The sequence below is a fragment of the Aquila chrysaetos genome, chromosome 4, assembly GCF_900496995.4.
Source record: "Aquila chrysaetos chrysaetos chromosome 4, bAquChr1.4, whole genome shotgun sequence".
Classification (NCBI taxonomy): domain Eukaryota; kingdom Metazoa; phylum Chordata; class Aves; order Accipitriformes; family Accipitridae; genus Aquila; species Aquila chrysaetos.
In genome coordinates, this window is record NC_044007.1 from 51,172,261 (window position 1) to 51,186,288 (window position 14,028).

At 41.3% G+C, this 14,028-nt stretch overlaps 1 protein-coding gene across 11 annotated transcripts in view; it reads left to right on the plus strand.

The window, feature by feature from the left end:
- Window positions 1–14,028, plus strand: part of ZNF521 (zinc finger protein 521) — a 239,993-nt gene that overhangs the window by 205,702 nt on the left and 20,263 nt on the right. For all 11 annotated transcript variants that reach the window (XM_030011930.2, XM_030011919.2, XM_030011920.2 and 8 more), the window contains 2 exons: window positions 3,633–3,764; window positions 6,427–6,542. In XM_030011930.2, the coding sequence (XP_029867790.1) occupies window positions 3,633–3,764; window positions 6,427–6,542 (248 nt within the window). The remainder of the gene's footprint in view (window positions 1–3,632; window positions 3,765–6,426; window positions 6,543–14,028) is intronic.

The following is a 14,028-nucleotide window of genomic DNA, read 5'->3' on the forward strand; positions in this document are numbered from 1 at the left end:
ATTTTATTTTTAAGAGAAAGCTTAGATTCTGCACAAATTGATGTCTCTTGCCTGGGGAAGTTTCCTATCTGCCCCAGGCAAGTGGGTGAGGGGATTTTTCAAACCCTGTTTATAAGCCTTTAGGAAAATCGGGTTTGCAACATACAGTAATCAAAGTGGTTTTGATGTTTGTGACCAGGAGATCGCCTCGGATCTGGGTGATAGGGGAAATACAATAGAATCACATTTAATGGGGTTCAGTTCTTCTTGAACAAGTACAAATACTATGTAACTAAAATTAGGTTTGCTTCAGCATTGGGAGTGCATGCCTTTCTTCCTACTTTTTCTTCATTAGCTAAGGTAATGTAAAGCCTTCTCTGTCTTCTGTAGCTCCATATAAAAATATTTCTTTTTAGGAAGTCTTTCTCCCTTGGAATGTTTGAAGAACTCCCTGTTCAGTGTTCCCATGCTCAAGAATGATTAGCGTGGTTCATTTACACTTTGCCAACAGTAACTCTGTGATTTGAGAATTGGCATCGATTATCTTCACCTTGACGTGTGGAAGATCCTGAGATGGAGCTCCGTTTGTCCTAATTGCTTTGACTGTGTGTATCAGCACAAACAGTTTGATGAAGAAACTTCACCCTACAGGCTTTCTAGCTCATAATTACCCTTTGTGGGGACTTGCACTGTCTTCAGAACTATCTGTTTGGTAATGACCACAGCGAGGATCTGGATGTAGGAGAAATGATCTGATCACGTGCAGGAGTCTGTACATTCCTTGTAATTGATTTGCAGGTTCAGGAAAGAAGAGGCATTTATATATGGCATGTTGAGCCTTCCTCCTCTTTTCAGTATGCTGTTCTGCAGCTTTGCCCACAGCTGTGGGTTGCTGCCTGTTAGGAGAGTGCGGCATACAGCCTGCCTCGCAGGATGCAGCCATCTCTCTTAGATGTGCAGACTGGTGCATGCCAGGTTCTTTTCCCTCATGCTCCCCTTGATGGTGCTTGTGTGGGCCATACTTGTCTTCTCTCAGCAGTAGCAAAAGCAGAACATACTGGAAGGGTTTGTCAGTGATGGTGGAAAACCTCATATCCCAGGCAACTCTTAAGACTCCACTAAAATTTCCCCTGCTAAGGAAATTGTTAGCATATATTTGATAAATGGTTGCTAATTTATCTATGAAGACTTATGAAAGATGTCACCTACCTCTAATCTGCCCTTGGGAGTCTTTTGCACAGAGTATGTTCAGCCAACAGTACCTGAGTACCAGTGTGTCTGGCTGGATGGGACATGTACCTCAGCAGCCTGTGCTCTGCTGCCTCAATAGTCTAGTCTCTCCAGAGAAGCTGTGGTGGCAAAACAGCTGAGGTTGACCTGAGCCTTCACCTGAGTTTGTGCTGACGGCTGTCCTCAGCGTATCCAGCTATAAATTGGTGCCCGGTCAGGCAAGGTGGGAGTCAAAAGCAGCAAAGTTCTTCTGTCTGATGTGGGTAACAGAGACAGGCACCTCAGTGGCAATAGTCTGTGGGCACGGGATCGCCGGGACCACTGACCTTTTTCAGCTGACTCCCAGAGCAGGCCTGCCATTTCACACCCCTCTGATAGCTCTTCAGCATGTGGAGGTAGCCAGGAACTTTGAACACTGCTTTAATGAAGGATTGGGTAGAGGACGAAGGGACCTCTGCGGTTTGCTGTGTGAGCGCACGGGCGATGCTCGGCCTGTTTGTCTATACCTGTGGCACCACTCTGTTGCGCTAAGACTTGACAGAAAGACAGGAGAGTGAAAAAAATGGCCACATGCCAATATGTCAATTTTAAAAAGCCAAAATGGTGTCCTACACTCATCTCACAGTTGCTACATGAAAAACACGGTCTTACCATGAAAGGCAATGGAGGCGCCGCCATATATATGAACATTATGAGAGCTAGGTGTTCAGTGAATAGGGAGCTCCCCAGTTACAGACTGTTGTCAGGGTAGAAATTTTTGTAGTTGGTGTATTTTTACCTGTTTGCTCCAAAGGAGAGACCCCACCACCCCACCCCAATTTTGTGTAAATCTTTTGGCTCATTGGTTTTCATCTGCCCCTTACCTTCCCTTTATAGAGAGCTCTGACACCTTGTAGAAAAAAACACAACGGTAGCTTTCAGTAGTTCCACCTGCAGAATGGCCACCACTACCTGGCTCAGCTTGCACTGTCTAAAGCCCACAAATACCCACCCTTTGCTAAAGATGCCATGACTTTTACGTGAAGGCTAAATTTAGCTTTCAGACTAACGAGAAGGGAAAGCTGATGGCTACCATTGAAATTTTTTCAATTCTGATAAGTTCCTAAGGGTCATTTTGAGAGGGCACGTGGCCCCACTCAGCTGCACAAGCACTGTGTCGTGTTTTCTTTACATTGGTGGGGAGGATTGTTGCGTGGAGTACAAAACGTTGTCTCTGCTCTCACCGCCTACGGCAACTGCCAACCGCGAACGTCCGTCATTATGGTCACTAATCGCTGCAGGCAGCGAGCGCTAGGTTCAGCAGGAGGTGGGCAGCATGGCATTTAGGTGTTCGGGGTGGGCAGGGCGCTCTCCTAAATCACTCCTTTTCACCTGAGAAAAGGTAGGGAGCCGCGCCAGTCGCCAAGTGTTTTATTCCCACTTGATTTTTAATAATCAGATACAGTATTTACCTGCGAGATCAATGCTACTTGTGTAGCACACCGGTGACATACAGAAGGACCTTTTCTAAGCGGCGTTGTGGGAATTGAGGCCTCTGCAGCAGGGCTGGAAGCCACTTCTTACCTAGCAACTGTTTCTAAGTAGGACAGCCGTTGACTGCCCTCATGGCGGAGTGGATGAATCCTGCAGCACCCTCAGGAAGGGAGCCTGGTGCCAGGCACCAGCCGGCCTTCGGAGGACAATGGGAGGAAGCAGAGGAACAAGCGGCAGGGAGTGGGAAGGGTTTTAAAGCTGCAGGACGTTGACGGGAAGGCTGCGTCAGGAGGCACACGGGGACTTTTCTGAGCTGTTGAGAGGAGAAATGCAAATAAAGGGAAGAAAATCTGGGATTGTCAGAAAGAGAGCTGGGAAATCCTGCGGCTCGCAAAAGGTTTCACGTATGGCCCTGGCACTGGAAATGTGGAGCAGGAGTGATTCAGTGAGGGTATAAACTACCCTCCCCTCTCACGCTGGTTACGAGAAACTCCACGTCAGCCAGAGCGCCAAAAATGCGTGCGTTCGCAATTCTTACCCGTGGTAGAGGGGATGATGCGTGATCAGCGTTAAATTCCTCACGCGCTGTTTTGCAAATGTACTCCGTCGTGATCGTGTGGCTCTGCTAAGAGATGATGTTTCAGGTCCTACTCATCATTTCCTACTGAAGTCTAATGCTCTGCATTCCTGTTTGGTGCTAATTGTATGTGGAAAATGGCTTTTATGTGGAATGTGGCTTGTATGTGGAATGGCTTTTAATGCCCAGTTAAGCTTTGTACATTCTGAAACCTTCCAGGTAAGAGAACACTTCAGCAGCTGTAGGTGCTGAGGGGCATCTGGTTTCCTGAGCTTAGGAAAACAAAAAGTCTCTTCAGTTCATAGATCATGTTGGACTTGCTCTTTGGTAAGGGCTCTGGTGAATTTCACTTTTCTTTTGATTTCTCCTGCAGATGAAGGACTGAACCATGAATGCAAACTCTGCAATCAGACGTTCGACTCTCCTGCCAAACTTCAGTGCCACCTGATAGAGCACAGCTTTGAAGGCATGGGGGGCACCTTCAAATGTCCGGTCTGCTTTACAGGTAGGAGGCCATCACTGCTTGTCCCAGTCATGCCCTTTGCTTGCGCTTGCAGAACTCCACTGACAGCTGTGTCATGTGCTGGCTTTAGGTCAGTTTTAGGAAGGAACATTACATTTGTGCTCATTAGTAATATTGATTAGAAATCGTTTAGAAAGTCGAGCTCTCTGGAAGGTCAGGCTTTTCTATCGGAAGTTTGAGTTTTTTGTAATTGCAGAAGTGATAGTGTGTTACCTTCCACAGTATCATGTTCATTACCTTCATGTTCCAAACTTGCCGAGGTTAAAACTGCCCATAAATTTGTGCTTTAAAGCTACAGATTTTTCATCTCAAATGATATAACTCAGAGCAGAACTTGGCCCCACAGGCAAGGGCTGCTAGGTATAGCCTGTGCAGCAACATTCTCCTCTGATTGGGTAAGAAAGCCCGTTTGCATGTATTAGTTGGCTTGTGGTGAGAAGAAATACCCTTGTAATACGCTTTAGAAAGCAAACCATGCTGTCTTGCCACAAGTCAAGTTCTGCTCTCCCCTGACACAAGTCCAAGTGTGGAATAATCCTCCCCAAGTCAGTGGTGTTACTCGGTAGTAAAACCCAAGTGAGAAAATAACTTGACCCAGTAGGGCTAAGCACTGCAGTGTTTGGGCCATAATGAGAAACAGAAAAATGCTGTTGTTGGAAATGAAAACACATTAAAAGGATGCCTACAGAGTTGTTGTGATTTTTTTTAAGGACTTCTTAATAGAACATTTCATAAAATGATAACCTAAAACATAAGCGTTAATATGTAGCTTACATGCCCCATTTTGCTTTACAAGTTGAAAATCAAAGATAATCACAAACATGACAAAACACACTTTGGGTATTCTCGTATCAATGGCATGCTAATTCTGGAAGCCATTCAAGGTTTCTGTTCTCCATTAATGGGAATGAAGGATTTTCATTGATAGGCAAATAGACCCTTTAATACTTTCATTTTACTTCTCTTTGTTTGGCAGCTCCCCTCCCAATAAAACCTGAGTGCACGCTACAGAGGAAAATTAAAGTTGAATTTTTCATCTCTCAGATACAGTGGCCGGTGATGATTATTACCTCACTGTGTTCAGGTTTCACACATTTCTGTGGGTTATAAAATTAAAAAAATACGTAGTTCATCTTCACTGCACAGCTTGTCATAGTAATGTCTGAGCATGGATAGTACTTCCGTAAACAGTTTGCCTGTTAGGCGTCTGTGTTCAATAATTCTTTCAGTTAGGCATTTTTTTGTTTTTTCAGTTTTATTACTGATTCTACTAATTTTTTTCCCTTGCCTTTGTGTACACATTATGACATGGTCTTTTCTTAGTGTAATGCCATGGGTCTTCTATTTCCAAGTTTGGGGGAGTTGTAAATGCAATATAAAAACTTGCGTATGTAAGGAGTACCCACTGACAGTTCTCCTTGTGAGCAAGATCCCTGATAAAACTAATCCTTTAATGTTTGAGCCAGTAGCCTTGTAAAATGTGTTAAAGAGTATGGAGATAAGTCGATTCCAATCTGTGTGAAACACTTTTTCTTTTTTGCTGATGGGGTAAATATACACCGAGCATTAATCATAAACAATGGTGTTTTATTAGCAATATGCCATTAAATTATTTCAGCATGTCTTGCTAGAATATTAAAAAGAAGTAAAAATCACCAATATAAGTTTTATATGGCAAATGGAAACTGATCTTTTTTTTTTTCAGGGTAATGAGAAATGTGATTAAAATGTATGACTCAGAAGAACAATAATCTGATGTTTTTTGTTGCCTTGCAATTAGAATAATTTTAATGATTAGGAGTGGAGTCAAAGTCAAATGCCAGCATCTTTAATAAATCCTTTCCCTGCCTATACAGATTAATATTGTAGATGCAAACTTTTTTAGGTCACAGTGCACCAGGCATCCATCAGAAGTCAGTGCTGCCAACCCAAACACTGCCTCTGGCATATACAATTTAATTATTAATAGTATGTCTCCTAGGTAAACTGTTACACAGTCTTAGGGCCTTGTTTTGTAGTCATTAAAATTGAACATGTTTATATTATTGAAACCCTTGCATTCAGTGTGTAGGCAGAGTTGATCTTAAAGTATCCAAAGAGAATTTACCTGCAGTTCTGTTTCACATTTATAGAGATTGCCCCAGTGTAGCTGTGGGATATAATTTTTAGCATTAACACATTTAAATACAGAGCTGTTTGTTAGCTTTAACTTTAGGCACACAGAGTAAACAGGACTTTGGCATCTATGCCTTCTAAACCTGTTGGTTGCTAGGAAATAAGTTTTGTGTGTGTTCAATCAGAGTGCAGTAAGCATGAAGAAATAATTCTGAAGAGAAAATGGCATTTTTAAATTCTTTAAATTTGAAATCTTCATTGGTTGTCCTGTTAGGGTCTTTTTTTTTCTTTGTATTTTTTTAAAACCAGGCATCTGTTTCAATTCATTAATTTTAGAAGAAGGATCACACACTGTTGATAAATAGTGTTCATTGGTACCCATTATAGCAACGGTGTCATGTGAAATCAGAGTGCACCAGCCTAACTTTACCTCTTGGAATTGCTGAGTGTTAATGGGAAATTGCTTATAAAAAACTCTTCACTTGCACTATGAAATAATGAAAAGCTTGTTGTTTGTCTAATATTCCAGTGTTTGTCCAAGCAAACAAGTTGCAGCAGCATATTTTCTCAGCCCATGGACAAGAGGACAAGATCTATGACTGCACACAGTGTCCACAGAAGTTCTTCTTCCAAACAGAGCTGCAGGTACCACACTTGTTACCTGGGGGTTATAACAGCATTATGTATTTGATAGCTGAGTTCAAAGCTTTACTTGTCATGACCTCCTCTGATACTTGCTCATCATCAGGATGGGAATGAGGGAAGGACAAGAGAAATTGCAGGTGATTCAATCCATGCTGCTTTAAAAATGTGCTGGCAGAAAGCCACCTGGTACAGACCTGAATTTCGGGAACCACCTTTGGATTCTTGCTCTGTAGGTTGTTGCAGCTCAAGATATTCTTGAGGAGAGAGAAATGAGCATCCTATTTTTCTGTTTGATATCCATAAAACACTTCTTCCAGCAGTGAAATGGAAAATAAGTGTATTCTTTTGTCTCTAAATGTGAAAAGCTAAGCACTGAAGTAGGAGTTTAGGGATGAAGGGAAGGGGGAAGTAGGCAGAATTTTTCTTGGTTTACCTGCTGGCCATTTCCCGTAAATACTAACTTGGTGGGGAAAAAAAAATAATAGGGTCAAATGAATGGTACAGTCTTCTGGTGGGCTGTTGTCAGACTTCTAATGATACTGTTTACTAATGGTAAACAAAAGGACAGAGAGAAAGAAATAAATGTTGAACAAGATCTGAAAACAATTTTGGATAAAGGGATTATTTACTATATATTAACATTCTGCACTGCTTGTCTTGCAATGAGAAGTAGTGGTGTGTTATTCCTGATGTGGTGTTACACTTTGAGACAGCAGCAGGAGATTGTTTCTAAATTATTTTAGTTTATATTGAAGTATTAAGATAGGTTGACAGAGAAAAAAAATTCAGGGTCTCTGGTGGTCTATAGGGATGGAACAAGGAGAAGTATTTGTACAGTAAGGCCTTTCCTACACTGTCCACCATGTGATTTTTATTTGAAATGAAGAGATTTTTCAGCACTTACGATTTTTCAGTAGTTTTTTAGAGCATGGGCCCCTATCTCTAAGTCCTTCGACTGAGGTGTCCACAATTAATTTTGCTTTGGACCAGAGCTGGATTTCATCTCATCAACAGAGGCAAAAGGCTAGTAAGGCATGTGCACATGTATGCCCATTTAGTATTTCACTTACTGAAAGTTTTAGACACTGAAAACCTGATATTAATGTTTGGCATGATGATATGGAATATTTCTTTGGAGAAAAAAGAAATCACAGCATTTAAACCATGCATGAATTCATTGTGTGAGAGATTAGTATTTATATCAATTGCACTGCATTTTCTATTTCCTTATGTCTTTCTGCGTGAAAACATGAATAAAGCCTTTCTGATAGCCTTCCCTACCTCTTTCTCGGTGGACAGCTAGGTCATGAGAGCTACTGTAGTACCTGCAGTACCATACCTGTAACACTCAAAGGTGCCTGTGCTGTGTCTCTCTCTCCTATTTTTAATAGCTCTAAATCTGTTTTGTTTACTGTCCATACCAGGTATTGCATGGAAGCTCTGACCCAAAATGGAAGAGGAGGACAAGGAAAAGAAAATAAAAAATCAGACATTTAGGGAAAAAGGCACTCATACATAGTGATGGACAGAAAGAGCCAAGATTGAGTTTTGAGGTCAGAAAATGGTCTGGGTTGTATAGAAAGTTATTGGACTTGTGGGAAAAATAAAGGAGAAACTGAGTGGAATGAGGAAAGGTCAGAAACTAATTTTGTTGTATGTGTTTCTTTCACAGCATGGTTTTCATGGAATAATTTTCTTTGATTTTTTTGGTCAAAATACTTGTTGGGTTTTTTTGCAAAGTGTTTCCAATAAGGTGAAACTGCTTTTTCAGGAAAAAAAAATTAAATATTTTTGGCTTACTGATTTTCACAAATTCTGTTGTTCATTACTGATTGATCAAAATGAGGAAGCAGGGAAAAGTAGGGACATCAGTGGTTTCTGGAAGGAGAAAGGAGAGATTGTTAGGAAAGAAAGACCAAAAGGAAAAAAGAAAAAAAAAAAAAAGGAAGAGAGAAGGTGCAGGTATGCAAAAGACAATTATGAAGAGAAAGAAACGGGAACAAGAGGATAGAAATTAGTTTTAACAGCAGAATTCAGAGCAGACTTTAAAAAGGCAGAATAGGTAACTGAATTCTGAAGATGCAAAAGATACAGAGATCCAGGTGTAGTTGTGACGTGTACAATCACCTCCTTACTAGTCAGTCCCCCCTAAAATACATTTTCATTTCAAAATACATAGAGTCCCAAGCAGCTGCCTTCAGCTTTTTTATTGTAATAAAAGCACATGTTTTTCAACTCAAAATTCATCCCTGCCCAAGACTGAGGGCAAGATTTTGCTCTCTCCATCTAAGCCTAGTTCATTAAAACTTCAACATAACTGAAGCACCTGGTTTTCTAGTGAAGGGCACAAAAGGATGTCGCTGCAGGGAGGCAAATTATGCTCTACATTGGCTAGGTGACAATCAGTGTGTTGGTTGTTCCATGCTGCAGAAGGCTCTTAATAGACCACATCTCCATATCCTTAGAGACAGCCTCTCTCTGGCTTATCTACACTTGCAAAAAGGAAAAGGTATTCATTTTCTTATTCACTTAATTCATTATGTTTATTATTTTAATTAACTTGGGTAGCCCCACCTCAGCTGAGAATGCATTATGTTTAAAAAAATGCAGTACCATCATGCCATTTGCATTTATTTGTTGGGAGCACTGGCTTTCTGCTCTTAACCTCCAGTTATCTACCCAGGCTGGTGAAAGGGCAACAAAGCACTTAGGCAGAGTAGTAGGTACTGACCTTTGGAGTCTGCTTTTGCTGAAAATACATTGATCTCGAGCCCACTCTCATTTAAAACCTATCCTAGGAGGCATCGCTTTGTTCAGGCTATCTACCAGTTGAAGTAGTGGAATCTTTGGCAACTAGCCTCTAGGTTATATTTCTCTATCCTTTCACATTACAGTGGTCTGTGTTGGGGCTTGCAGTGTAACAGTGTATTTAGTCCCTCTACCAGGAACGGTTCCTTGCTTTTAATTTAAACATGCATCTAAAGTGCATCTCCCATGCATGAGAGATGCTAATCGCCTCAGATTAGAAGCCATGGACAGCACTCCCATGGCTGTAGGGCAGAGTAAGAACATGAATAAGGTAGAGCAGAGCAGAACACAATAGGATAGAAGCCCTATCCACATGCATAGTACAGCTGATAATTAAAGGGAATGAATTCAGGGATACAGAAAAATAAATGCATTATAATGATGCTTAGCTGGGTGTTTGGTCCAGTGCAATTGTTTGCTTAGCATTTTCTAACTCCTATTCCAGGAAGAGTAGGCTATAGGAACATAAGAATCCCCACATACTACATTCATCTCACCTTGGGGAAGTTACTATCCCTTCATTACCGATCTTCTCAATGCAAAAAACAAGTAGGAAACCTCTTCAGAGGTTTCCATGATTTCACTCCAGACCCCTGTTAGGAATGCAAGACAATCCCGTAGGACCACATTCTGGTGAGAACAGAAAGTAAATGACCAGTCCTGAAAATCAAACCCGCAATGTATTATTCAACCTTTAAGTTGAAATAATGAGATTTTACAGGAATTTGCTTTGTTTTAAGATCATCTCCATAGCTCACCCTTCTCCCACCTTTGACACTTCCTTTAAATGGCTTTGTGGTCCATAGCTATTGAACCAGCTTTAAACATTTGGAGATACTACCTCCATAGAAAAGAATCAAGTGGAAAGCTTCTGTAACAGTAAGAAGTGTATGTTTTAAAAGTGTTCCGAGTTGTGAATTTTCATACTTGTGTGTTCAAAAGGCCATGTGGTGTATTTATGCTTCTGAAATGGTGTTGAAAAAGTATGTCCCTAAAAATGTTTATTTTTTAGAATGGAAAGCTTTTAATAAGACATGCTTAATACAATAAGGGCTTTTCAGAAATAGGCTTGTAACAATCTTTAAAATCAGAAATACATCCCATCTAGGTATCAGATAAGGAAGCTGCAAGGTAAGTGTATTTATAGGGTGCCTAGATGTCTCCAAAAGTTGAAACATTTCTAACTGAACACCTGGAATATGACTATACAGTTCTCTGTACAGGATGGATATAACTAAAACAGTCATCTCCATCCATCATCCATATTACTGAACTTTTAATTAATAAGGAAGAAACTTATCGTTAGTTTAACTTAATATTGGATTTTCATTAAATTATGGTAATCATAAGTCATTTCTGCCTATTAAAACTTCCCTTTCTTGACCTCATGCTATTTCCAGTGCCTGTTTCTTTTGCCTTAGGTTTTGGACTTAGGCTCAGGTGTTTGGACGGGTGTTTGTGCTTCCCTTGTCCCTGATGAGGAGTAGCCATTCCTGTTGTTTTTCCAGTCCTAGTGTTACTTCCATAGTTAACACAACATATCATGGTGTTTGTGGGGAGGAATGAGACACTCTTGTGGGGTGTTGCCCAGAGTGAATGTATTAATTTTAGATTTTTCTTAGATGTTGCTGGGTCAGAGAGGTACCAATGTCTGGTAGAATTGCTGAATAGTTGCACAGATTTTATCAGTGTTTTATCAGTGATGATAGTTACTTCTGAATATGATACTAGCCAAGATTACATGACCTCTCAGGACCATTTTGCCCAGTACAAAAATTATATCTCTCTTTTGGTGAATTAGAGCATTTACTTAACATTTTGTGACTAATAATTAGCTGCCCCTGGCGTAGTAAAGTGTCCCCACTTTACATACATGATAACTAGGGCAAGAAATAATTGGATCAGCAATTGCTTCCCATCCTGTTCAAAAGGGACCTGGCCTCAGTGATTCACGCCCTTGCTGCTTCCCGTCTGGACTCCATCAGCGCAGAATACCTGGGCATGAAGCCATCAGCCGGTAGGACATTCCAGCTAATACAGAGAGCTGCAGCACTGTTCCTCAGTAGCAAAGGAGACCAGGAGCATATTCAACCTGCTCTCTTGCTGTCTACACTGCCTTCCTACATGTTTGTCCGGTTGTGCTCTAAGACTCAATCCTTAATATTCTCGGTGGACTGGGTCCAGTACATCTCAGAGATCACCTGAGAAGTTCTTCCCATTTGGTAACAACGCGGTAGTTGACAGTCCTGCTTTGTGAGTGTTTTTATTAAAGAGCTGAAGCTTGTTTGCACAGGAGCCAGAACTTTCTCACAGACTGGCCTGGGAGCGTGGAACAGACTTCCACAGCAGTTAAGTATTACCATGAATGTCCTCAACTTATGCTTTTAAGAGTAGGGTGCACCTAGAGGTGCCAAAGGCTCCCTTCTCTCATATAAACTTGTACCTGCATGTAGATTTCTAAACCTTCCCCAAAACCCCAACCTACAACAACAGAGCTCTTCCAAAAAAAAATACACAGTTCCTTCCCCAGGGAAAGGATGAAAGAAAGAATGAAGCACTCAGAGCAGATGTTATTCATGTCACTTAAAACAGCAGGAGAACATTCCCAGCTCCCGGTACAAGCAGCTGAAGCAGAGCAGGGCAGAGCCAGCATAGAAGAGTCTCCAGAAGTTTTACTTAGCTTTATGTATGTGTCCCTCTCTGGATGTCCAGTTTTAACGTTTTCATGTTCCAAGGTTAGCACTGTTGAAACTTATCTTCCAGTTTCTTCCTCATTTCTTTAAGGGTTAAATTTTCCAAAGATCTCTGCGTTGTAAAATGCTCCCAAAGATCTCAACATTTTAAAACGGCCTTTAAAATACCCTTGGCCTGAGCCAGAGCAGAATTAAGCAAGCTCTAGGCTATTTCAAGAACTAAAAGACTTGACGGAGACCTTTAGCAGAGACAGTAGCAGAGCTGGGATTCAAACACTATATTCTCTCATTTGGGGGTCAGCTGGAGAAAACTGCTAATTAACCTGGGCTGGGGTTGTCTCCTTGTGGCAGAGGCCTTCTGGGGCCAGCTGGGAAAGAGATTGGTGTGGGAATAACATCAGCCGTAGCAGCAGTGGCACCGCTACCTCCATATAGGATTGTTTTGCCAAGGCCCCAACAGCAGTTGAGTATGTGTATCATGTAGGTCCCAACGGCGAGCCTTCCATGACAGCAGGGGAGACCATGAATAATTTATACTCTTTACACAAAAACAGGGACAAAACTTTCAAACCTGCAGGTGAAGTTAGATTTTCAAGGATGTTTTCTTCACAAAGAAAGGCCTCAAAACATTTTTTTAAGTGAAATTGGAGATTAGTTCTGGCATTTCTAGGTCCCCAAACTCTTAGGGTGAGGAGTGGAACATAGAAGCTGGCTTTCTAGGCCCCAAAGGCCAGGAGCCAGCAGGGAATAACTTTGTCAGCTCTTCTTAAAAAGAAGCCTACCTGAAATCCAATTAACAATCAAAGCTTTAGGCCAACATTTTCAAACTCGGTGGCCTATTTCTGAGAGGGTGCTGAGCACCTCCAGCTGCAGTTAAGGCCAATGCAAGATGCTGGTGCTGAGTACATCAGGAAATCAGGTCATAAATGCCTGAAGTTAGGAACCTTGATAAAAACATAGGTGCTGAGCAGCCATAGCCTCATTTAAGGTTTCAGCAAAACACTTTTGATGCCTAAATACAGGCGCCACATTCAGTAATGTTGGCCTTAGTCCTTAGCAGGCAGCCAGGTTGCTTTTGTCAGAGAAAATGCCTAGGATTCAGGAGAGCTGCATTCAATTGCAAGGTCAAGTACTAACTCTCTCCACTTAACCATGCATGCTCTCCATCTCATGTGAGTAAGGATGATGATAATAATATGTGTGCCAGAGATACTAGGATTGTAATTAATGCTTATGTTTTGAGGGAACTAGATAGAGCTGCATGCATTGCAAGTATTATTAGTTTTGGTGCTTTTTTTCCGGAACGCTTACTGCGCTGTTTCAGATAGATAGATATTAGTGTGTACCAGAATGTGCACAGAGTATTTTTCCATGTCTTCCAAGATGCAAAAAATTCAGACTTGTGTTTCTGAGACGTGAGACTTCTTTCCCTAGAAGGGAGAATATTTTCTTCGCAAATTTTCTCAAAAGGCAATCAGGAGAAGTATGGTGGAGACACTCGTGCACCAGCTCTTTAAGGACATACATTCAAAGTGTTTCCCCTGCAAGTCTTTTGCTTCAATGTCAAACAAAGTTTAAAAACAAACAAAAAAAACCTTTGAATTCCCTTCCAGTGCCCCTTCCCTCCTGAGGATTGAGGGGTGTTATGGCCATATTAGGTTTTCATGTGGTAATTATTTTCTAAGTAAGAAATTTCCAGGTTTGGAGCTTGTGAATTCACCTGCCTTTGATTGGCCTACTCAAACGTAAACACTCCCTGTGGGTACTTGGTTAGTTCATGAATATTTATAACACACTGCAAAGCCCACCAAGCCCAAAGTGCCAGAGTTTTTCAGGGACCATTTTGATTCCACTAAACAGTGCTTGACAAAGATGGGCTTAGTATAAACGGTTCTTACTTGTCTCCGCGTACTCCATATACTTGTAACTCTACATGCAACAGTTAGTTAGCCTGTGAAACTTTCCACACTCTTTCCTGTAAATAA